The sequence below is a fragment of the Talpa europaea genome (genome assembly GCF_964194135.1).
Source record: "Talpa europaea genome assembly, chromosome: 2".
Taxonomy (NCBI): domain Eukaryota; kingdom Metazoa; phylum Chordata; class Mammalia; order Eulipotyphla; family Talpidae; genus Talpa; species Talpa europaea.
In genome coordinates, this window is record NC_140068.1 from 21,807,998 (window position 1) to 21,834,661 (window position 26,664).

The 26,664-nt window shown below is 37.6% G+C and overlaps 1 protein-coding gene across 1 annotated transcript in view; it reads left to right on the top strand.

Annotated features, from left to right (window-relative positions):
* MAP3K5 (mitogen-activated protein kinase kinase kinase 5) overlaps positions 1–26,664 on the top strand; it is a gene marked incomplete at both ends in the record, with an annotated part of 210,548 nt that overhangs the window by 103,659 nt on the left and 80,225 nt on the right. The window contains 3 exons of the mRNA XM_084228474.1: positions 9,550–9,662; positions 18,674–18,833; positions 22,866–23,019. Of these exons, the coding sequence (XP_084084600.1) occupies positions 9,550–9,662; positions 18,674–18,833; positions 22,866–23,019 (427 nt within the window). The remainder of the gene's footprint in view (positions 1–9,549; positions 9,663–18,673; positions 18,834–22,865; positions 23,020–26,664) is intronic.

The following is a 26,664-nucleotide window of genomic DNA, read 5'->3' on the forward strand; positions in this document are numbered from 1 at the left end:
TGGAGGGTGTCCTGCCTTTGAAGCATGAACTATTGTGACTCAAGAGCTTAAACTTTCGTCCTAAAACAAGACCACAAAGTTTCTGGAGTGTAACTTCATGGAATGGCCCAAGGAAATTTTATGAATCATGACTTAGAGAACCATGGGAAAAGGTTTGTTTGCCAAGGTTATCTCCACAATTTCTTTTTTTACCCTAATCTAAAAAATAACCACAAAATAACTGATACTGAATTGATAGGCATCATGACTTACCTAGAACATTTTGTTATATGTAGTATTTGTTCAAGAGGTAGAATAATCAACCCTTTCATCTTTAGAATTCACACAAGGTTTTTGCATATGTTAATAACTGTTGGAGGTTTACGAGCACTTGGAAAGTAGGTGAAGCTGACATTTTTTCTTCCCATTTTTGCCGCAGTTGAAACTCAAAAGCACATAAGTTAATTTCTTGATATCATAAGACTATTAAAACTTCAAACCCAAGTTTTTCATATGTACTATTTTCACTACATCACGGGCTCTGTTCCCTGGAATTTCCAGGAACAGATATGTCAGGAATGTCTGTACTATTTCATTGATGAGACATGGACTTTGGGGAGTCTGGCATAAATGCTGACTCAATACTTGGAAACAGTATAATCTTAGGCAGATCACTTAACCTTTGGAGAATTCAGTTTTTTTATAAAAATATCAATTTCTACCTAGATGAACTGGAGAGCACTTAGCTTCCTACAATTACTAGAATACCATATATCAATGGCCATAAACATTAACAAAGGGTAACTTCTGAAACCTGAAGTCCAGAAATAGGACTGACTCTAGCATAGTCTGAGTTGGCAGCTGAAAATGTCAGTCCCTCATTATTGCTGTGGGTGGCTCTGCCCTCAGGCTGTCTTCTTAGGGTACAAGTTGCCTGCAACCATTCTAGGCATCAATCCAACATAGCTGGAGGGGAAAGGAGACAGTGTTTTTCTGTATCTTTTTCTTAGGACCTACCCCAGACCTTCCTTACATTTTTTTATTATTCTAGTATTTCACCATTGACCCAACAAATAACTAGCAAGGAGGATGGTATCATTACACGTGGCTTTAGACTAATCACTTTACAAGAATTAAATGAAGCAACATCTATTAAGGTCCTGGAATTTAGCAGGCACTTAGTGGTCTATCCTTAATGTATAATATGTGAAAATATTTTGTATTGCTTTATGTATAATATTTACCCTTGTTCAAAATGGACATGGACTATATTAAATTTCCCTTTTACTAAAATATTCCTAAGACCTCACTCTCTCCTTTCTGGAGCTAGCTGAATATTTTAGCTAATGAGGGAAAAGTTACAGAGTCTGTATACTTTTTATACGGATCCTGTCTGAATTTCATATACCAAGAATGTTTTGGGGTCACATGGGATAAGCAATGATTGCTTGAAATCACATTTGTTTTTAAGCATGATGGTATTCTCATTTTTAAAATAATTTTTTAAAAAGATATATTTATTTGTGCATACAAGAACTGGGGTATAGGCCAGAGGTGTGGATGGTAAGAGGATTTACCAGAGACAGAGTGGGGAGCAGAACAGGCAGATCGACAGAAATACACTGCTGAGGGGGGCAGCGAGCGAGTCAGGAGACGTCTGCTGCACCATTTGTGTTGCTCCCTGGCTGGCCAGGGGATCGAACTCGTGCTGCAGAGTCTGCAGATTGCTTCATAGTGCGGTGCTTAACCCCTGGCACCACCAGGGAGGCCCAGTATTCTCATTTTTAAGGGGAATTATGAAGTCATTTTCAAAACTTTGAAGGGAAATTAGGTACCTGTACTGTATTAGAATAATCATGACTCTCTTGTTGCAGTGCCAAAAAAAGATCTATAGCCAGGAAATTAAAAGCATTAAGGCTTTCATATGTTCATTAATATGTTCATTTTTCCATAGTAACTTGGGAAAGAACAGACAGCTTTGCCTTATCAACAAAATTTCTTTTACGTCAGTGACGGTACTATTCAAACAGTAATGTGTGCCTAATAAAGATTTAGTTTTTACATTATTAATAGAGTTGGCTTTACTTTGGAAGAGTTATGTAACAGACCAATTGACATACAAATAAAGACCGATGTCTATTTTCCATTTGTCAGATTAGCCGTTTTTTCTTTTCCTTGGCTTTAAGATACCTTTCTCTGTATTATCTCTATTTCCATTAGACCCCAAAGCCCCAGAGTCCTATTTGCCATCATTCCATTGACATCTTTTTTTTTTTTTTTTTTTTTGCCTAGTACTTCATTGTATCTATTAGATGTTTACAAATGTTGGAGGATTTTCATTTTTAGAATACAATGTGTTCTGTGTGGGTTGTGAGACCCAGCTTCTTGGTGTCTAGATTTAGATGGCTGCTGAGTTAAAGGATAACCTGGAGACTTGGGGAAAACAAAGGTGCCCACCAATGCTTTGTAATCAAGAACTCTGGTCTCATATTTTGTCTTTGATTTAATGCCACAGTCAGCAAATGATAGATTGGATGAAGCTCTGTTATGACATGACCAAGTCGAAGTCCAAGAATGAAAATATTTAATATATCATGGTGGAGATTCTTAATTATGAATAACAAATATTGGGCACCTAAAGAAAGCAACTAAGACTTCTTTTATGTGATCTATTTGTCAGAGGAATAAATGGGAGAACCATACATTTGCCAGGTGTTATATTGAAAGGAAAAAGAATAATGAAGACTAGGGGTGTTTCATTCAGTGAATCAAAGCAATCATTTCTAACCCTGGCTGGATATCAGAATCGCTTGGGAAGTTCTTCAATAATGTGGATTTCTTTGTCCCTGGAGATTGTGTTTTAGTGGATCCATTTTGTGGATAGATTAACCATAATTGACTTTTTTCCCTACCATTGTATTCTCTATCTCTTTGACCCTTCCCTCATCCCCTCCCCCCCAACCTCACAAACCTTATAGATTAACCATAATTGATACTATGATCATTCTCTTTTTTATTGACTGTTTAGATTTTCACCATATTTGCTGTTATTTTCTTCTTCCTAAATCCTTACTATTCTTCATATCCTTATAAGATTAAATTTAGGGCCTCCCTGTTGGCGCAGGTGGTTGAGCGCTGCACTGTGAAGCTGTCCGCAGTCTCTGCAGAGTGGCTTCGATCCCAGCCAGCTGGCGAGGGTCCCACATGGCGCAGCAGACCTCTCCTGTCTCGCCCGCTGCTCCCCTCAGCAGTGTATTTCGTCAGTCTGCCTGTTCTGTTCCCTCCTCTGGCTCTAGTGAATCCTCTCACCCTCCCACGCATCTGGGCTATACCCCAGTTTCTTATAAATAAATAAATCTTTTTTAAAAAAAGATTAAATTTAAACCTCTGGCCATTCCTCTGCATCCCCTTCAGAACTTTCCCAAGAGTATCTCCTTCCATTTCATAACCTTCTTAAAATGTTTTTTTGCATTTTGATAGGAGTTCATTGGCAGTTATTGGAGGGATAAATGTATATGGGGAAACTATTCACTTTCCAGAGCAGTCAAATAAAATCATGAACTATGCCTTCGTATTGTCATCAATTAGCAAAGATTAAAAAAAGATGAGACTACTTTATTTTGGCATAAGTGCAGTGTAAAAGTCTTTCTCTTACATTGCTTTTGGGAATCTGAATTGTTAAGAACTTGCTGGTAAGCACTTTGGTATTATGCACCAAGTGCCTTGAAGTAATTTATGTTTTTTAATCCAGGTGTGTTCTTGGAAACTCTCTTAAAGAAATCATTCACTAAATTGGCTAAAAAAAAAAAAACTTAAAGGAAGAAACCTAAATGTCCAATATATGGGAAAATGTTAAACAAGGGGAAAGAACCTGTGTGATGGAATAGTAGTAGTCTTTCAAATGATGGGAGAGTTTTGCATAGAATCAAAGTTAGCACTTTAGTTCTTTTAAAGGATACAATTCCCTGGCATTCAGTAATTCATATTGTTACCATCACCACTAACCAACCACAATTCTCCTGTTACAAAATTCAAACTCTATACCCATTAAACCACTTCCGATTCTCTACTCCTGCTCCTGCCGTTGCCTGGCAGCCACCAGTATACTTTCTGTCTCTAAGAATTTGACTCCTGTGTATACTTCATATAAGTGGGAATTAGATGTCATTTGTCTTTTTGTAGCAGGCTGTTATTGAACATTGGTATACAAATGTCTCTGAGTTTCTTAGTTTTCAATTTTTTTCACTGTATACCCAGAAGAAAATTCAGTTTTAAAAAAAGTAGCACAATTTTCTTTTTTTGGAAAAAGAATGTGAATAGTAAAAGGAGTTCTTTTATTTTCTCCCTGATTTTTCTAATTAATAGAGATTATGTACAAACTAGTTGGTTGAATTAAAGAGAGCCCCTCCATCTCCAGATCAAATCAACAGAGTGATTTGTCACTCCTTTTTTTCCTCATTCTGTCCTGCTTTGTTTCTGAATTTTGTTATGAGTGATAATTGCAGAAATATCCCTAGAGATGGAAAGCACCATGAATTTCTAATTTAATTACTTGTATGTCTCACAGGAAGAATCCAACTGTTATATCACAAAGAAGGAAAAGTGACAGCTAGATAGAATTTGACTTGAGCTCATTTTCTTATTTGATGGAGAGTGGATGCACGCTCTTTAGCTAGAGATAATCAATTCAGGAATATTTCCTTTATTCTTGACCTGTTGAACATTTCAATGCAAATGCAAAAAGAGAACCAAGTGTTTGTTATAAAGACTTCATCACTCACTTCATAATATAGTACTCACCTCTGTTAGAACCTGTTTGAAATCAGGTGATAAATACAATGTTATTTTTTGGGAAAATCCCATGCTGCTTTCCATAGGGGCTGAACCAGTCTACCGTATGATCCAGCAATCCCATTCTTAAATGTCTATCCAAATAATGCAAAAACAGTAATTTTAAGGGATATATGCATCTTCTGTTCAGTGAAGCACTATTCACCAGAGCCATGGTATGGAAACAATCTAAAGGCCCAATGATGGATGAATGGATTAAGAAGATATAGAATATCTACATATTTCCTAGTGTAGAGCTGCTGGTAACTAATTCCCCTAGTTTTTGCTCATTTGAAAATATCTTTTTGTAAAAGATTTATTTATTTATGCATACAAGAACTGGGGTACAGGCCAGAGGTGTGGGGGGTGCGAGGATTCACCAGAGACAGAGCAGGGAACAGAACAGGCAGATCGACTGAAATACACTGCTGAGGGGAGCAGCGGGCAAGACACGAGAGGTCTGCTGCACCATGTGGGTAGCTCCCTGGCTGGCCAGGGATCGAACTCGTGCTGCAGAGGCTGCAGATAGCTTCACAGTGCTGTGCTTAACCCCTTGCGCCACGAGGGAGGCCCTCATTTGAAAATGTCCTTTTTACAACTTTTTTTTTTAACTCATTCTAAATATGTTATGGTATCTTCTAGGTTACCAGTTTGTATTGCAAAGTCAACTATTGATTTTATTGCGCTTTTGAAGGAAATGCATCTTTTTTTCCTCTGGCTGATTTTCAAAGCATTTAGAATGTGGTGATTTTTTTTTTTTCATTCTACTTGAGACTTGCTGAGATTCTTGAATCTATGGGTTATTATTTTCACCAGTGTTGGAATATTTTTTAGCTAATATGTCTTCATGTGTTTTTTTTAAAGATTTATTATTTATGCATATAAGAACTGGGGTATAGGCCAGAGGTATAAGGGGGTGGCGGGGAGGTGAGAACATTCACCAGAGACAGTGGGGAGCAGAACAGGCATATCTACTGAAATACACGGCTGAGGAGAGCAGCAGGCAAGACAGGAGAGGTCTGCTATGCCATGTGGATGGCTCCCTGGCTAGGGATCTAATTCGTGCTGCAGAGGCTGCAGATAGCTTCATAGTGCTGTGACTTAATCCCTTGTGCCACCAGGGAAGCCCTGTCTTCATATGTTTCTTATGACCCATATTGTCCCTCTTCTTTTTCTGGGGCTACAATAATATAGATATTAGACCATTTAACTATGTCCTTCTTGTCCTCATGCTTTGTTGTTACTTTACCCTTTTTCCCCTCTCTGTAGTTAAGGTACTTTTCATTTACCTATTTTTAGTTCACCAAATTATCTTATGCTCTGTATGGTCTATTGTTAAACCCAGACAATAAATCCTTATTTTCAGGTATTGCATATTTCAGTTTGATTATTTGATTTTTTTAATTGAATCAAATTAGTTATTTAGGGTTTTTTTTAAGATATCAACTCTTAAATTTGTGTGCCGTTCATCCATTTGCCCATCTTTTTCTTACTTTTCTTTACTATATTTGTAATTACTGTTTTAAAATCCTGTCTATAAACCTCAACAGCTGAATTATTTGTGAGTCAGCACCTCTTGCCTGTTTTTGCCCTCTTGTTTATCATCTCATAAATAAGACTCATAAATCTCTCTGCTCACAGAGAGATTTCATTTTGCTGTCTCAGCCTGACCTCCTCCCTCAGCCTTCTGTACCACCCAGCATTCAACAGCTGCCCTTGACTACATGTTTGGGATGACTGCTGGTTTCACTCTGCCATGCTAACCCATGTAACTATCAGGAAATCCACTAGTTTCTCTTTTCCTGGTAGAGTTTCAAATAGGTAGAGTTTCTCTCCTTATGCCAAATCCAAATTTAATCTTATGGGTCAGAATCAGCAAATACCCCACTAGATAACAAAAGCAATTTAGCTTATTTTGGAGGGATATTTTCCTTCTTGGGTTTATAGTTCAATGTTATGTTGTGATGGCTGTGCTTCCGTAGATCTCAAATGTCTATTAAAATGTTTTGGTGGTGTTAACTTTTTCCCCCTAGTTGTTTTAGCAGAAGTGATGGCTTTCAAGTAGACTACTATGTCTTTCTTAGAAACAAGCATTGAATATTCATCTACAATTTAAATGACTATATAGCTTTTGAATATTTGGAATACATTTCATTCTGTGTTGTAGAATGTTTTTTTCTTAGTATAAATTTGTAGATGTGTAATTGTATCAGCAGGTATGAATAGTTGGGTCTTTTAAAAAATTTTATGATTTTGATAGGGATTGGGAAATTTCTGCCAAGAAATACTATACTAATTTGCTTTTACAATATACGAGAATTCTCACTTCTTGTGGGTGGTATATTAATAATTTGTGGCAGGAGTTACTTTGTGATAGATCTACTTGTAATTTTGATCTCCAGAAAATATTAAGACTTTTTCCCCCGTACAAAATATATTGCTATGGAGTGCTATGAGCCCTACAAAAATATAAATTATTCATTTTATTGGTATTTATATCTTGGTTAAAATATAAAAATATAAATTATGATAACAGAAAAATAGATACAAGTCCAACTTTTCATTGTGGCTGGTTTGGACACATAGGAATTCCTGTGTTCAGTCCAATACTGACTGATTTGAGTGTGTTGCTTTTTGCATATTCTTAATATCTTCAAGAAAAAATATTTCATGTTCTTTGGTTGCAGGGGAAATGAAAGAATACAGTTGTTGAAAAATACTACGTTTTTAAAAAAGATTTATTTATTTATTTATACATACAAGAACTGGGGTATAGGCCAAAGGTGTGGGGGGTGAGAGGATTCACCAGAGACAGAGTGGGGAGCAGAACAGGCAGATCTACTGAAATACACTGCTGAGGGGAGCAGTGGGTGAGACAGGAGAGGTCTGCTGTGCCATGTGGGTAGCTCCCTGGCTGGGGATTGGATTCATGCTGCAGTGGCTGTGGATATCTTCATAAGTTGCGTCTTAACCCCCTGAGCCACCAGGGAGGCCCGAAAAATACTATGTATTTTGATATAAATTAGTACGAAAAAAAGTGTACAACTTCTTTCTTCTACATACTTTCTTACTGGGACCTCCTACTTGCCTCTGAATAAACACAAAGACCTTTAAGAATTATGAGCCTACGACACCTAAATCTTGTCTGTCCTTTATATGACTGGCTTTGAACATCAGCAGTCTGGGGTATAGGCTTTTTTCATTTTAGAAAAGAGGAAACAACTGTACATTTAGAGAGATAAAAATACTTTTTAATCATCAACAGTAATGCAGTTGGAAATTTTTTTTCCCTATTCCACACAAGTAGGTATTCAAGCCAAGTAGTTAAGATTAATATTAATTTGACTTCTGTTTCTAATCAAGAACATTTGCTCTGCTAAAAAGTAAGATCCTTAAAAAGGGCACATGGTCCTCAATAGTCAGAAAAATATATTTTTCTTTTCTTTTGAAGAATAACTTATAAGTTTAAGTCATGAAAAATTTCAAGTATATATAGTAACCAAGAATTCACTATAATATACACCAGTGCGCTTGATACCCTTTTGCTGTCCCTCTCTTACACCATTAACAATTTAAATAAGAATGCCTTTATTTTGGAATTGTAATGTATTTTTCCCTACTTAATCCTTTTGGTATCATCAAATGATCATTCAGTATTTAGTCTTTAAATTTTCCTCTATCTGATTTTTTTAAGATTTATTAATTTATGCATGTAAGAACTGGGGTACAGGCCAGAGTTGTGGGGAGTGAGAGGATTCACCAGAGACAGAGTGGGGAACAGAACAGGCAGATCAACTGAAATACGCTCCTGAGGGGAGCAGTGGGTGAGACAGGAGAGGTTTGCTGCGCCACGTGGGTAGGTCCCTGGCCGGGATCGAACTCGTGCTGCAGTGGCTGCAGACAGCTTCATAGCTGCGTCTTAACCCCTTGCGCCATCAGGGAGGCCCCTATCTGATTTTTTAAAACAAAGTTTTCATTTTACATATTTGTCTCAGGCACTTTCTACTGGTCACCGGGGCAGTTGTTTTAAATTTCCTCTTCTTCATGCTCCCAAAAGAAATAATGTTGAATTTTGTCATATGTTAAATGATATATGTGAGGAAATCCTTGAACAGGTTCCAGGAAGTTTTCCCTTAAAATGCAGTTTGTGTGCAAACACAGAAGTCTTTTCAAATGGTGAAGTGTTTTCAAAGATTGATACTCAGTTACATGCACATACAGAAAAGGATTATTATTTTCTCTTTGACCCAAAATTAGTATGTACAGACAAAAATCTCTGTTTTTCTTAATGTTGTAGTGCAACTGACATTCAATATTTTATTTCTATATCATTCTTTTGGAACCATTTGTTTCGGTATGTTACCTAAGTGATCCTCACTGCTTTGTATACTTTTACAGCTTTTTAAAAGCCACTGTAAAAAATATGTGCAAGTTTTTCATTTTTTAATTCTTCTGTTTGTATATTCTTTCTCTCTCTCCTGGTAGACTGTTGAAGAGAGGCTTTTGTGAAAGGCTAGGCTACTTAGGTAGGGTGAGTTAAGTGCGGAATGCAGTTGAACTGAGGGTGAGGATATGCAGTTACTTAAGCATTAAATCCTAATAGCACATTAGATTCTGGGGTGAAGGCCAGTGGAATATTTTTACTTGCTCAGGCATTGGAGTTATGCAAACAGAAGTCATTGCACACTCAGGGTTTCAAGATTGAGAAAGTAAACTCATACATTTGCTTTTTCTTTATAGGTTCAAAAAGGCATTTGAATCTGAGCCAACACTACAGTCAGGAATTAATTATGCGGTCCTCCTCCTGGCAGCTGGGCACCAGTTTGAATCTTCCTTTGAGCTCCGGAAAGTTGGTAATTACAGTTTGGGAATTTACATGGAAATTAAGTAATTGTACCCAACTTGGTGCAAAGCAAAAGAACCATTGATAGTCCTTTTGCTTTCTATCTCATTTAAATTTCTTTAGTTCAGAATCTTGACATTGGGATGTAGTTGAGTTTTTAACTTATACTAGTTTTTAAAAATCCCCTGTTTACTATTTATTATTCCATCTCAAAATGATATTTACAATATGGACTCAGCATTGAACCTCCAACTCCTAAGTAAGGCAGTGTCTTGTGGAACATTGGGAATGTTTTCTATTTTAGATTGATACTGCTTTCCTGGTGCTTTAAAAGGAGCAGGAGGGGGAAGCTCTAATATTTCCTGTTTCTGTTTCCCACATGCACACCTGTCCCTGTGACTTCAGTGGTGTTGGGGTGAAGCTTCCCAAAGCCCCAAATCTTGGCAGTGACTGAGTCTCCTTAGAGACTATGTCTGAATTGAAGCCATTGATAGAATGAGCCTCTCTTTTACCTATTAAGCATCTCATCTACTGACATTTCTTTGGAATTTAAAGAAATTAGGGCATCTTACTAAACGAATTTTGTCTGATTGTCTTGGTGCTGATGTGGGTAACATTTATTTTTAATATTCTGAATGCAGGAATACTCTCCTTGGTAATCAGATCTTGCTCTCTGGGTAACCACCTGTTTCAGAGAACTTTTCCAACTCTTGCAGGAATTATTACAGCAGACAGTGAACTATGTTGCCATATTTTTCTTGGATAAAAAGTAAATCTTAGTGAAGTTATGAATTATAGAAGACTTTTTCTTTAAGATTTTTAACTGGAGAATTTCTTTTAAATTTCCCTTTAAAGAAAAATGAGTTCTCGACTTTTTCACATAGGTTGGGAGGAACTTATAAAATAACTGGATATAGGGGCCTCCCCTGTGGTGCAGTGGGTCGAGCACCATGCTGTGAAACTGTCCACAGCCTCTGCAGCACCAGTTTGATTCCCGGCCAGCCAGGGAGATACCCACATGGTGCCGCAGACCTCACCTGCGTCACCCGCTGCTCCCCTCAGCAGTGTCTTCGGTCCATCTGCTCGGTTCAGTCTGTTCTGCTCCCCACTCTGTCTGGTGAATTCTCTCACCCTCCTGTGCCTCTGACCTGTACCTCAGCTCTTGTATAAATAAATAAATCTTAAAAATATAAAACTCTAAAATAAAACTGGATGCAATGTTCTGGGAAGTCTCTGAGCAAAATAAAGTTTGAGTATTCAGTAAATTTTTTTTTTTTGCGTAGAAGAACAGGAACTTAGGCCAGAGCTGCGGGGGTAAGAGGATTCAGTAGAGACAGTGTGGGGAGCAAAACAGGTGCATTTACTGAAATATACTGCTAAAGGGAGCAGCGCCACAGACCGGAGAGGCCTGCGGCGCCATATGTGGGTTAACTCCCTGACCAGGGAGAAAACTCAGACTGTAGTGGTGATAGCACTGAGATTTAACCCCTAGGCCACCTTGAGTACTTTTTATTTTATTTTATTTTTAAGATTTATTTCTTTATTTATACAAGCACTGGGGTACAGTCAGAAGCGGGGAGGGTGAGAAAATTCACCAGAGCCAGAGTGGAGAGCAGAACAGGCAGAGTGACGAAGTACACTGCTGAGGGGAGCAGCGGGCTGCAGGAGAGGTCTGCGCGCCATGTGGGACCCTCGCCTGGCGGCCGGGGATCGAACTGGCGCTGCAGAGGCTGCGGGCAGCTTCGCAGCCCAGCGCTCAACCGCTGTGCCACGGGGGAGGCCTTTGAGCACTTTTTTAAAGGCCCAGGTTGAATGAATTACAAAATATCACTGCTGGATTGCAGTAGTTTCAATATACAAAGCTTTATTTGAAGTTTTTTGGGTTTTTTTTTTCCAGTTGCAGATGAAATCAGAGAAAATACATGGTAATATGCTACTCAGAAATAATGATTATAGTAACATTTTTAATCTAAAGTTAATTTTCAAAATCTATACAAAACTATGTGCCAGTTATTTAAAAATAATTTTTATTCATCCATTCTTGAACTTAAGATGAAGTCTGGTTGAAGCTTCTGAATCATTACAGAAATTGACAGTGATTTGTATATGTGGGTAAAGCAGTAATACAGTGTTTGAAATATATCTATTCTAAATTCCCATTTTTAAAGGTAGATCAAAATGACCAGCTCTCTATCAAGAAAGTTGAACTTAATTATTCTCACCACAAAAATGAAATGGTAATTATGGGACATAGCTAATGCTATGTGGAATCATTTTGCAATCTGCAAATGTATCAAATCAATAAACTATAGATCTTAAGCTTACACATAATATTTTCCAAGAAGTTATTCATAATACATGTGAATAAGCATTTGGAAATATATGAAGTTAAATTTAAAATTTTGAAAATTTCAAAACATACACAGACTTAAAATATTGCAGTGACGGATTTTTAGTGACTATAAAAGCAAAGTTTTAGGCTTCTACAGCGACATATACTCTAAAGTATTTCCTTAATAATAAAAGACAGTTAAGACTCACTACTTTAGATTATATACTGTTGTGCATTATGCTCATCAACTCATCAACATAGATTGGCCTGAAATTAATTTTCCCATGATAAAATAGAATTAAAGGACTTTTCAAGGAAAAACTCTAAGTCATCTAATATAGCAATGATTAATTAGTGATATAAAATAAAAACCAGATTGATTAACAACATATTTGACTTGTTTTAAAGATATACAGTTTGTACTTTTTTGAGAAACATTAATCAAAATTTTATACTTTGTTTTCTCTCATTCCTTCTGTGGGTTCCTTGCATATAACACAAATTAGTCTGAATTACCAAATTTCTAAGTAAAAGACTTTTCTATGACATTCCTTCATGAGGTACATTTTGAAATTTTGATTTATTTCCAAAGGGTAAATCATTAAAAATTAAGATGTCATCAAATGATCTCTAAAACTGAAACTTTCTAAACATATTATATTGTTTGAGATCTCTAATGTCAGAAACCATTCTTAACTGTCAAAACCTGTTGCCTAAAGACTTAATTCTGGTTTGTATGTGTTTGTTTCAGGCTGTTAGTAATTGTTTCATGATGTTTTACTTTCCCAGTTTTTGAATAATTATTGATTTTTAGAGTATTTAGACTAGGATTTTAAAATACAGCATTGTATCTTACATTTTCTCCTACTTTCAGTTTCACAAGACATAAAAGTAAAATTCGAAGTTTAACTAAATAGAAAATGATTCTCCCATTTTCTGTAGGATTTTCAACTGAGATGTTTCATGAGAGAGTCAGAATATAGGTTATGGTCTTCAACAGTAAAGAGGATGTAATGAGAAAACAGTGAGCATGAATTTGGACAAACCACTGTTGAATCTCATTTTCAGAAAACAATAAAAATAAAAATTTTATTATTGAATATAAATGTCCATGAGTCTATAAAGAAAACCAAAAAGACAAAATCAAAAGAAAAACAAAATCCATCACCAACCACAGAGCAATTCAGAGGTGATCAGTTTCTTAGAAAATTAGAAATTAAAGGGAAGGAATTAAGTACTTTACCTTCTTTTTGAGAGATACTATAATTCATCCAGTTGCTGGTGTAAAGCTCTTTTTAGAGAATGCTACATATTCAGTGTACTATGCTTCAGGAATATCTATTCTTCAAGCAAATTCAAGCTAATGAAGTAGATGAGATGCTAAAACTGATATTGACAGTGATGCTGAAATAATGATTCTAGCAAGGATCATCAATTAGAATTAAAACCATTAAGTGAAACCTAGTTGTTTTTCATTTACTTACCATATTTATGTGGTGCCAAAGCTTAATCACAGATGTTTTGTTAATCACCAAGGAACAAATGTGCCCACACAATTATTTGTAAATATCTCCTGCTGGGATCCAGATGTCAGTGATCCAGCTAGCACTCCTGATGGTGAGAAGATCCAACCTTACCTCCTCTTGTCACGCATTAGGAGTAAGCAGCATCTCCTGAGACACAGTCTACCCAAAAATGTTTAACCCAAATCTTAAGCTCTATTGTTTAGTTAACAGGAATCAGAGTGGCTAGAGACCACTGTGCGCCAACACTACAAAGTGCCTACAGGTCCACAACCTAAGGACTTGCTACAGGACAGCCCTCTTGGTCTCTTCAAAAGGTCAATGTCATGGGCAAAATGTGTGGGTGGATTGGTTAGGTAGAAAGAACTAGTTTAGAGACATAAGAAACCAATGCAATTCTTTTTTTTTTTTTTTTTTGAGGATTTTTTTTTTTTTAATAGAGGCATGTTTTTCTTTATTTGTTTGCTTGTTTGTTTGTTTTGTTTATACATGCACTGGGTACAGTCAGAAGCGCAGGAGGGTGAGAGAATTCACCAGAGCCAGAGCAGGGAGCAGAGCAGGCAGAAGGACCGAAGTACACTGCTGAGGGGAGCAGCGGGCGGCAGGAGAGGTCTGCGCGCCATGTGGGACCCTCCTCCAGTGGCCGGGGAGCAGCCTGGGATTGAACCGGCGCCGCAGAGGCCGCGGGCAGCTTCACAACCCAGCGCTCTACCGCTGCGCCACTGGGGAAGCCCACCAATGCAATTCTTAATGCTTGATTGAATTCTGGTTTGAAAAAAAGGTATTGCAGACATTTGGGGAACAATTAAGAAATTTGAATCAAGATCAGATATTGCATGAGGCAAGTATTTTTGTTAGGTGCAATAATTGAATAGGAATAGTATCTAAGGGTAAGTGTCATGTTGTAATTTAGTTTGAAATGGCTGAGTAGAAGTACTCAGAGAGATAAAACAATAGCAAAATGCAGACAATCACTGAAAATATTTTGATTCATTGTAGTGTGTTTTCTTGTATCTTTTAATTTTTTTGTAATGAAAAGAACATATATCCTCTACTAATTATGGGCTGTATGACCTTAAAAAAGTTGCTAAATATCTCTGAGCTTTTTTCCCCACACTGTAAAAGGGAGATAATTTCTAACTGGTGTTATCACATAGATTGAAAGAGTTGCATTTTCAGTGTGCTTTGCACAGTTTAAGGCTTATGAGTGTTCAGTAAAACTTCTGTCTCCTAGCTTTCTCCATTAAAACAGTCTAAAGCGAGTCTAATAGCAGTTATAAATGCTAAGTAGAAACTAAACTATCAAAAAGTCTTCAATTCTTAGAAGTCAGCCATTTGAATTAGAACATTGTCAAAATTGCCCTACTGAATCCAAGTATTGGTATTTAAAACAATAACATACTGTTTGTTGCTTATAAATTTAGTCAAAAAAATTTTAATAAAGAAAATAGCTGGTAAGGACTTGGTAAAAAGTTATCATTGTACATGAACAATCATGTTTTAATAGTTGAACCCTATGGATATAAAGCCTTAAAAATGTTGCAGTCTGGGGCCTCCCCGGTGGCACAGCAGGTTGAGGGCTGCACCGTGAAGCTATCCACAGCCTCTGCAGCGTGGGTTCCATTCCAGTGGAGAAACCCACATGACACAGCAGACCTCTCCTGTCTCGCCCGCTGCGGCCCTCAGCAGTGCCTTCCATCTGTCTGCCTGTTCTGCTCTCTGCTCTGTCTCTGGTGAATCCTCTCCCCCTCCCATGCATCTGGCCTGTACCCCGGTTCTTGTACATATAAATAAATCTTAAAAAAAAAAAAGTTGTAGTCTGGGACCAAGTATAATGCTGCTTTTGAGACTATTGTATGGAGGTAATCCAAAATATCGAACAAATTTTATGTCCTAATATGTGTATCTACTCTTCTATTTCTTAGGGGAGTAGATGGAGGGAAGATAGAGAAGGGAGGCAGAGAGGAGAAAGAGACCCCTAAATATAAAAAAACTAGAGTTATGTGCTTAGTGCCATACTTAAAAGATTAGCATCTTTATATTTCATACATCATGTGAAAGGTTACCTATATCATATGAAAGAACATAAAAACTTATTCACAAAAGAAGTACAAACATATTAAAAGACAATCTCAGTGATTAAGAAAGTTATGTTTCTTTTTTCCTCTATCTGGTTATGAAAAATGAATGGCTAATAGTACCCATAATTGGAAAGTGTGGACAAAAGATTATTTTCAGGTACCATCTGTGAGAGCATAAATTAGTACAACATTTGGCAAAATGTATCAACATTTAAAATGGGTACATTTTCTGCCCCCAACAAATCTAGGTTTAGGACTTTTACTACAAAGAAGTAATTAACAAATATACAGAACTATATGTACAGTGTTGACCATCATCTGCATTTGGGTAAATAAATCATGGCACACCTATAAGCCATAATACTATTTGCCCTAAAGAAAGAATGCACCTTGTCCAAAAGTTGAATGACTAGGTGACACAATCATGTAATAAATTTATGCAATGGCCAAGGCCAAATATTATCTTCATAGAGTGAACTTCAGGCAGGGGAAGTAAATAGCAAATTTTGCTTTTAAGCTATTATTTTAATATTACTCTTAAACATTTTCATAGTCCCTATTTAAAAGTTTAACATTTGGGGGCCTCCCTAGTGGGGCAAGGGGTTAAGACACAGCACTATGAAGCAATCCGCAGCCACTGTTGCAGGAGTTTGCTCCCTGTCCAGGAAGCTATCCACATGGCATGGTAGACCTCTCCTGCCTCACCCGCTGCTCCCCTCAGCAGTGTATTTCAGTAGATTCACCTGTTCTGTTCTCCACTGTCTCTGGTGAATCCTCTCACCACCCTCACACCTCTGGCCTATACCTCAGTTCCTGTATGCATAAATAACTCTTTAAAAAAATAAATAAAAGTTTAACATTTTGATTTCCTGCTAGACCAGTTCTGGACCATTATTTTCCAAGTCTGACCCAATAAGGAAATGCTCATTTGCAACTGAGATTGACAGTATCTCAGGTTCTCAGTATCTCATTTTCCACCTGCATTTTCTTCTTCCCTTTGTAGTTTTCATGTTTTTCATTATGTCCAGATAGGAAGGTGTGGCTCTTATTACATACAAATGTGTAATTTTTTTATCACTTGAAATTTTAAGGTGACAAAACTTCTCTATTACCACAACAAAGGAAAAATTCCCAAGGGAACTTTTTCTGAGATATTTATGACTTAATAAATGATCAAAAATAACAAAGTTTTTTAAGGTTTTGTTTTGTTAAGATATAATTGTCAAGAATTACATTCTTGTAACTCTCAGGAATATAAAATGGACATGTAAGATTTTATTTAATTTATTCACTATGGAAAATAGTAATCTAGTTCAAAGAGCATTTAAGAAGCTAGTATAACCAGAGAATTTAACTTAGAAATGTTAGTATAGGTTGGGCCTCCCTGGATGGCGCAGCGGTTGAGCGTTGGGCTGCGAGGCTGCCCGCAGCCTCTGCAGCGCCAGTTCGTTCCCTGACCGCCAGCGAAGGTCCCACCCAAAAAAAAAAAAATATATATATATATATTAGTATAGGCTTTCTGGGATTGGTTAAAAATAACTGGTTTATGTCTAGCAGGTCATCAATCTTAGGGACTGTTTAACTGGACAAATATTATTTGCATCATTACTGAACAAAAACCTACAGATAGACCCAAGGCCCTTGGTACTTCCCTTGGGTCCTCCTGGTTGAGGAACAGAAGGAGTGACCACTATGGCGTATCCAAGACCCAAACTCACTAACCCCCAGTGTCCCTAGGCTGTCCTCTCAAGTTCTGCAGAACATCTATTCCCCATCCCCAATATGAGGTCCTGGGAGGGGGACAGTACAGCTTGGGTGGGTGTTGTCCAGCCTCTAGTGGACAACCTGAGCAGGGAGGGGGCAGTTCCCCTCATGGGTTAGCCAGCCCAGCGATAGGGGAAAAAACTCTCCAATAAATAAATACACTTCTCTAAGTTTGAGATTTTATTTTTATTATTTTTTTAAAGATTTATTTTTATTTATTTATGCAAGCACTGGGTACAGCCAGAAGCGTGGGAGGGTGAGAGAATTCACCAGAGCGGGGAGCAGAGCAGGCAGAAGGACCGAAGCACACTGCTGAGGGGTACACTGCTGAGAGGAGCAGCGGGCGGCAAGAGAGGGCTGCGCGCCATGTGGAACCCTGTGGGACCCTCCTCCGGTGGCCGGGGAGCAGCCGGGGATCGAACCGGCGCTGCAGAGGCTTCAGGCAGCTTCGAAACCCAGCGCTCAACCGCTGCACCACCGGGGAGGCCCAGAGATTTTATTAAACTGTAATAATGAGGTGAACTAGCTACATATCCCCTACCCAGCCCTGGGGTAGCCTTCTGAGCCCATATGACAGTGAAATAACATGTCCCACCTTTCCACCTTTCTTCCAAACCTCAGATAATTTTCCTGACAGTTCAATGTGATGGCTATTAGTGGCACTAAACAATTCTCTGGGAATATATTCTTTTTTAAACAAATACAAATGAAAAAATAATACAAGGCAGTAGAAAAGTGAATATTTATAATGCTATGAGAAGAACAGAGACAATTGCAACAAACAAAGTTGGAGGATTTACGTGACCTAATTTCAAGTCTTATAACAAAACAGTTATCAAGACATTGTCATGTAACTTTACAATAACTGTCATGCATATAAAATTACTATTAATTACTGTCACATTTTACTCTTGTGGTACATATGTTGCAACATTTGTGTTTCAGCTGATAGAATTTAAGCCTGTTTCTCTTTAATTATCTAAAGTATCTGCAATATAATAATGGGGGGAGGTTACATAATAAGGTATTGGTGTGACTCAGTTTTTAATTTTTGCATGTACAGACACATAAAAATTCTGAAATAACATCAAAGCCACAGTGGCTATTATCTTTAAGTTTTCAAATTAAAGGGAAATTTTTATTTTCTTCTGTGTACCTTTCTGATTAGTCTGATTAATTTTTTTTACAGTGACTAATTAGAAATTTAACAATGCTATTTTAATGTGAAATGAGGAATGAAAAGTTAATTTTACTTTTTAATAAATAAGTCAACTCTGCCTGCTGTGTATTTGTAACATTGTACTTCCTGTCCATCTTCCAGGGGTGAAGCTAAGTAGCCTTCTTGGGAAAAAGGGAAATTTGGAAAAACTCCAGAGCTACTGGGAAGTTGGATTTTTCCTGGGTGCCAGTGTCCTAGCCAATGACCACATGAGAGTTATTCAAGCATCTGAAAAGCTTTTTAAACTGAAGACACCCGCATGGTAATTGTAAACGGTTGTGTGTTTGTACAGTCACGTTTAATGAACAAATCCTATCACTTGTTTCCAAATGTTTATAATTGTTAAACTGTCAATTTATTGAATCTACTAATAGAATAATGTGCAGACGCTACAGGGAAAAGTGGTATCCATAAATAAACTGTGTTAAATATAAGCTCTGATAACTTTGGACTTTGGTGATACCCGCTGAGAACTGGCTGAACCCTTCTATTTTATTAACCAGGCCGCTAGCCTGCACCCGGCAGTGCTACCTATCAGAATCAAGCAGAAGCTTCACATTTAGACCTTCAATTCCAATCAATAGATCCACAAATTTTGTCTCAGTCTCCCAGACCTCTGCTCCAAACACATGCCCACCTTTTCCTTTACCACCCATATGGAATTCTCATTTTTGATCTTCACTTTTTTTTTTTTGCTTTTTTATTTATTTTTTTTAAGATTTTATTTATTTAAGATTTTATTTTATATAATTCTTACATCATTTTTCATTTTTGCACAATGTATGCATTTTCATTTTGGTTCTATTCCCCATACAATTGAACCCCCCTTATTTTGACCCTAATCCTTCCTCTCCATACCCCGTAGTGTGTCTCTGGTTTATAGTTGCTTGTTGATTTAGATTTTTTCTTTATTATAGTTAGTCTTTTTCCTGGTCCCTTATTTAAGTTTTCTAAATTCCTGTACTTCTTTTTACTTGAGGTTTGACTGACACGTTGGGTGTTTCTTAGATATGTGTGTTTTTCTAATTTCAAATTATTCTTGAAATGCACCCCAGTCTCATCATTATGTAATTGGAGAGATGAAAACACAATTCCATCTGCATTTTTAAACTACTATGGAAGACAGTGCTGATTTTAGTCCCCGCCACATATAAAGAGCAACCATCGACTTTGTAAGTCACGTAGTGATGTTATGAAAGGCTCAGAGCAGCACAGAGCCCAAAGCACTGACTTGTTTTTATTAACCCTGCCCCAGATCTTAATCTGTCAGTGACAACAAAGATTTAATTTGGGTTCTTTATGGGATTGCAATCCAGAAGACAACACTAGGGCAAAGCCATGTCAGCAGTCTGATGTGGGGAAAAATGCAGGACTTATATGAATTGAGCTGCCTGCTATAGGTAAGTTAATGAAATTATTTAAAAGGGGAGAGAAAAACACGTTCAAGGAAGGGACTGACTGCCTGCTGTCAGTGCAGTGATAGATTGTCCTGGACGCTGAGGTCCAGTGAGATGTGTCCATCTCCGGGAGTAGGCCCATGTCATCTCTTCAAGCTCCCTAAATTCCGTGTCAGGATGCAGTTTTACTGAGGGGATTGTACACAATTGTAAATCCAGTATATCAAGCCCTCAGATGCCATAGATGTGCATAAATTATAGTCCCCAGTGGCCTCCTGATTCCAATTTGAATATTCCCTTGAGCAGTTTTAATTCCTTGATTTCTTAGTCACCTCCACGGTTTCATCAGAGGAACCACGGAGATCACCGGGGTAGGTCTCTTGGCATCCTGATCACATTCAGGTCTCCTTGTATTAGCAAATCCTCTCCAGTATCACTCCTACTCATCTTTCTAAAATGCTCTCTGGAAAGACAGATAAGAGTGCTAGATAGAGTGCTAAATGCCTCTCTGAAATCCTTAAATCAATACAGTTTAATGGATCCTCTCAGCCTAAGGGGTAAAAGCCACTTCTTTCATTTGGCAGGCAATGCCACCCTTAGTCATTCCAGCCTCAGTTCTTGTCAGTTCCTGGGTTTGCTCTTCTCTCTATTCATATCTCACATGCCATGCAACAGCTTCTTGTGTCTGTCTTAGCATGTGCTGAGAATGCCCCATCTAGCGCTCTTATCTGTCTTTCCATCTGGGAAACACCCCTGAATCACATCTGTTCATAAATCAGACACTGCTCTTAAACCCCTCCCCACACCCAGTTAGAACATCATGGATATTGTTGCATGTAACACATCAGTGTGTTCTTTTCATCCTATGAACATGTCTTCTTCATGTTTCTGGGATTCCTCAGCCATCTCTCTATTGGGATTGACATATGACTTTGGAGGGGGGGGAGGTGTTCAAATTCTTTTTTTTTTTTATAGAGGCATTTTTATTTATTATTTGTTTGTTTGTTTTGTTTATACATGCACTGGGTACAGTCAGAAGCGCAGGAGGGTGAGAGAATTCACCAGAGCCAGAGCGGGGAGCAGAGCAGGCAGAAGGACCGAAGTACACTGCTGAGGGGAGCAGCGGGCGGCAGGAGAGGTCTGCGTGCCATGTGGGACCCTCCTCCGGTGGCCGGGGAGCAGCCGGGGATCGAACCGGCGCCCAGAGGCCCGCGGGCAGCTTCGCAACCCAGCACTCAACCGCTGCGCCACCGGGGAGGCCCAGATTCTTTTTTTTTTTTTTTTTAATTTTATATATTTTTTACATCATTTTTCATTTTTACACTTTTTTCATCTTGGTTATAGTCCCCAGATGTATGACTTTTTTTAATCATCTGCTTAGTGATAGCACCACTGATATTTATTTCATGGGATATAATACCTTATACATTTCTGTCTCCTTGGCACTGTGAACAACTTGACAACAGGACTGTCCTGTCAGAACTTTGTCCCTAAAAGCATTCCACAAGTGACATAACTTTAAACCAATAGCTGCAGCATCGCATGAAGCCACATTTGCTATTTCTTTATGATTAACCGTTCTGATGAGAGAGGAGGAGATGAAGCAGAGATACAAAGAGCTTTGGTTTTAGATGTCCTGTCTTCCATGAACAAGAAAACAGACATCATTCTATGCACTAGTAGTAACACCCACGAAACAGTGCCTTAAGTTCCACTAAGTTATTGTGACCTTCCATGTTGATGGCTTCCAAAGTACTTGCACACACATTTCCTTGTTTAATAATCTTGCTTTTCATTTTTTCCTATCTTTTTCTTTGAGGCATCATCTGTCCTACCAGATTTGAGGATATTTGTAGACTATATATGCTGTGTTGCTTCAGAGCAAAATAATGTTCTTATGCAGAGTCTGATATTTAGAAAAACTTTCTCATGGAGGTATATATAAAAACAAATTCATTAGGTACTTCCTTAGATAGAATATAGGCATTATTATAAAAGTCATGTTTCAAATAGATGTATCACCCAGTTCAGGTTCCTTCATTTCTCAGTTTTTTCATCTTTAAAGTGGACATGACAGCTTACTTTATTTTGGTGAGATTTTTTTTTTAATAATAAATTTTATTTTTATATTCCCCATACAATTGCAACCCCCTTATTTTGACCCCAATCCCTCCCCTCCCGCCCCCTACTCCCCATAGAGTGTCTCTGGTTCATAGTTTTTTGTTGATTTTGATTTTCACTTTCTTATAGTTATTCATTTTCCTGGTCCCTTATTTAAGTTTTCTAGATTCCTGCTATGAGTGAGACCATCCGGTATTTTTCTTTTTCTTTCTGGCTTATTTCGCTGAGCATGATCCCTTCCAGCGCCATCCATGTTGCTGCAAATTGCATGTGTTTATCTTTTTTGAATGCTGAGTAATATTCCATGGTATATATGTACCACATCTTCTTGATCCAGTCATCTATTTTGGGGCATTTGGGTTGTTTCCAAAGCTTAGCTATTGTAAACAGTGCTGCTATAAACATAGGGGTGCAGGTGTTCTTTGGAATTGATGTTTCTGTGTCCTTTGGGTAAATACCTAGGAGTGGAATTGCTGGATCATATGGAAGCTCTATGTTTAGTAGGTCCAGAAATCTCCACACAGCTCTCCATAGTGGTTGGACCAGTTTGTACTCCCACCAACAGTGCAGAAGAGTTTATTTTGGTGAGATTTAAAAGGTGACATGTGTGACAGTACATGATGTAACATAATGAATAAGGTTTAGTGAATCTGAATGTGTACTTGATGCCATATTTAAGTTGCTTTTAATAAAACTGGAGTGCATGAGAACAGGTAGTACTAAACTTGCCTGTATGTATTTTATATTTTATTTATATTATATGTTTTTAATTTTAGGTACCTCAAGTCTATTGTGGAGACAATTTTGATATATAAGCATTTTGTGAAACTGACTGCAGAACAACCCATGGCCAAACAGGAGCTCGTGGACTTCTGGATGGACTTCCTGGTTGAGGCCACCAAGACGGATGTTACTGTGGTTAGGTTTCCAGTGAGTGCCCTTCATTTGACTTAGCTCTGAGTACATTTCTATTTGGTTTCTTTTACTCAAAGAGCATCTCTGATGGTGTTGGAACCATACTAATGTGCTGATTTTCATGCCCTAAAATGATAGTCCTCTGGTTAACATATTTTCCGCAACATATTTAAAGCAAATGAGTTTGCTTTAGCTTACTTTGTAAAGTAGCTTCTCAAAACCAGAAAAAAGGAGATCCATTTCTGTTTCTGCCATGGAATTTGGGTGTTTTTTATATAAGCTGTGATGTGTACTTTTTCAAGAAAAGACCATCTCTTAATTTGTTCAGTAAGTCAAGATACGTCTTCAGACCAGACAGATGGGTACATTTTAATTCATGTATCCGTTTGTGGATATTGTCATTAATAGCATCACCATTATTGTGGTGAAAAGCTTTAGGTTCACCCACGTTTTTGTTATTCTGTCTCTAGTTGCAGACCTTGTGGGTCAGAGTTAGATTTAGTCCCTCCAACCACTATTGCAATGCTTTAGTCATGGAACTCTTAGACTCTGTGTGGAATTCATTTCGGCTAGTCTCTGTCAGCATACACACACACACACACACACACACACACACACACTTTTAAAAATACTTTGCTTGGGCCTCCCCGGTGGCGCAGCGGTTGAGCGCTGGGTTGTGAAGCTGCCCGCGGCCTCTGCGGCGCCGGTTCGATCCCCGACTGCTCCCCAGCCACTGGAGGAGGGTCCCACATGGCGCGCAGACCCCTCCTGCCGCCCGCTGCTCCCCTCAGCAGTGTACTTCAGTCCTTCTGCCTGTTCTGCTCTCCACTCTGGTGAATTCTCTCACCCTCCCGCGCTTCTGACTGTACCCAGTGCATGTATAAACAAAAAAACAAACAAACAAATAAATAAATAAAACATGCCTCTATTAAAAAAAAAATACTTTGCTTGTTGAAGCTGGTGCCATCCTGATAGTGATCAGAATCCCATGCAAAGCAGTATAGCTTTGGCATTCAATTCAAGAATTACTGGCAACTCAACATTACGCAAATCTCTCCCACATTCTAAAATGATGCCATAATTCTCTCGAGGTTCTCTGATCTCAATCTTCTATATGCAGAACTAGACACTTCTCAATTCCTTTTATAAAATCTTGTTTTCTAGATATTGTTGATAGGATCATCTGTTTCATTTAAATAAATCCACTTGCTGGCATTAACATACTGTCTTTACTCTTGTTTCCACATGAAGCCTTGAGCTCAGCAGGATCTTTAGTTGAAAAGCCTTTCAAACTAAACACTTCACTTTATTTTCTAGCTTGGATAATGTGTAGCCTAGGAAAATACTTAGAATGAGCTGGCAACTGCCTTTAGCTGGTGCTCTGCATGTAATAAATATGCTGGTGATAGAAAGTGCAGCTCAGAACTGAAGCAGTTAATTGGCTATAGACTTGATTAACTGGAAAACTAGCTATAAGGAAATCACTCCTATTGGGTATTTTGAGTTCATTTAAATTCATTTATGATTAATTATGCTATCATAATGAAAATAAGTAAATATAAAAAAATTAGAGAATATAAAGAGAGATGTTAGAACAGCCTAGGTATATACTCCCAGAGAGAGAGGCTTTATTATTCAAGAAAGGACCTATAATCCCTAATGGCAAATATTTACCCATTTGATTTCATTTCAAAATTCAAAATTTTTTTAGTAGAAAACACCTTAAATATGGCAACTGCTAGGCAGAATATTTGATACAAATGCTATGAAATTATCAACTTGCCTAATATACAAAAAAAGACCCTTACAAATTGGTAAGTGAAAAAAGAAAAATGGGCAGAACACTTGAAAGATAATTGACTTCCCTGGATTGTCAAGAAAATGTAAGATAATATGAGTAATATGAGTTCAATCTTTTTCACATTTGACTAAAAATTTAAGTTTTATAACTCCTGGCAAAGGTGTAGGGTCATGGGCATTTTTAGAGGTTGTGAGTATGCCTGGGCATTGCTAAATATTCTGGGACATCGTCTTGGTAGCGGGACAAGGGAATTGTATAAGGCACCATGGGGACTTCAGCTTTATTTGCAACATTTCCCTTATTTGAAAGAAGTTCTAAAGCAAATATGGCAATATATTAATACTTTGTTATCTGTGGGGAGTAGGCATGTAGTTTTTAGATTATTCTGTATATTTTCATTTTAAAAGGAACACTAAGAAAATAATCTGGCAGCATTTAGTAAAACTGAAAAAATATGTATTTGACTAACAATCCTATTTATAGGAATGAATTTATTCTACAGAAACAAAACACCACTATTCATTGGTGCCTTAGTATAGAAGCAAATACTAACAATCAGTGTTTACTCATGAGGGAATGATTCAGCTAATAATAGTATAGCCACCTTAGAATATCATGCAACTATTAATAAAATTAAATGAGATCTATAGTTATCATCTTGCAAACATATTTATGCTATACTGTTTGTTTTCCAAGCTATCCATTTCCTTCTTAGAACTTTGTGACTTATTTTATGAGTATCTTTTTGTGAAAATGAGTGTTTTCCTACTGATCTCTAAATACTACTCCTCAGTCAGCATCCATAGCTATGGTAAAATACTCAAGTTATTTTCTTGTGGTTTGCTGTAAATCAGAATGCAAAATTGTACAGTGTTCTAGCTCTTTTTGGTCTAAAAGAAGAAAGTTGGGTTTTCTTATATATTACTTCATTTTGTGTTAATTTCAGAAAGTCTAACTACCCTAATTCAAATATAAGTCTACCAAGAAATTGCAAAGTCAGTGACAGTTGCTTTCAGAGTACCCTTTGAAATATTTTCTTGTATTTACATGTTTGATCAAGAAAGGTTAAAAAAAATGCAGAAACTAAAAAATGGTTGCTTTAAAAAATAATGAAAACGATATGGAGCATTAAAAAAAATCTCAATATAGATGATAGTATAGTGGAAAAATGATACCAAGTTTTGGATAAAGAATTGCCACCTCAGGGGCCTCCATGGTGGTGCAAGGGTTAAGAAGCAACCTATGAAGCTCACCACAGCCACCACAGCACAAGTTCAATCCCCAGCAGGGAGGTGACCCATATGGCGCAGCGGACCTCTCCTGACTTGTCTGCTGCTCCCCTCAGCAGTGTGTTTCTGTTGATCTGTCTGTTCTGTTCCCCGCTCTGTCTCTGGTGAATCCTCTCACCCCCCAAAACTCTGGCCTGTACCCTAGTTCTTGTATGTATGAATAAATAAATCTTTAAAAAAAAAAAAAAAAAGAATAGCCACCACTGCTGATACTGATCCCCTAACTAACAAGGGATTTATACCTCAATAAAGTTTAATTTCAGTCATATAGGTTTCATAAAAAAAACCCAGAGTTAGTCAAATACTGGGCCCTATGCTCATATTTATTCAAAGTGATTGTGATATGTATTTGTAGCTTTCAAACTGAACTACTCATATAGATATGAAAGATAAACCCACTTTCTATACCTCTCTGTGTCCTTCCTTAAATTTGAGAATGATATCCAGAGAACATAGGCTATGAAACTTTTTATACTCAGAATAATGAACAATGAATCAGTCCCTGCTAAAGACGCGCTAAGACATGTAACTTGCCACCCCCATAAAGAACACAGAAATCCCCTCTGAGAC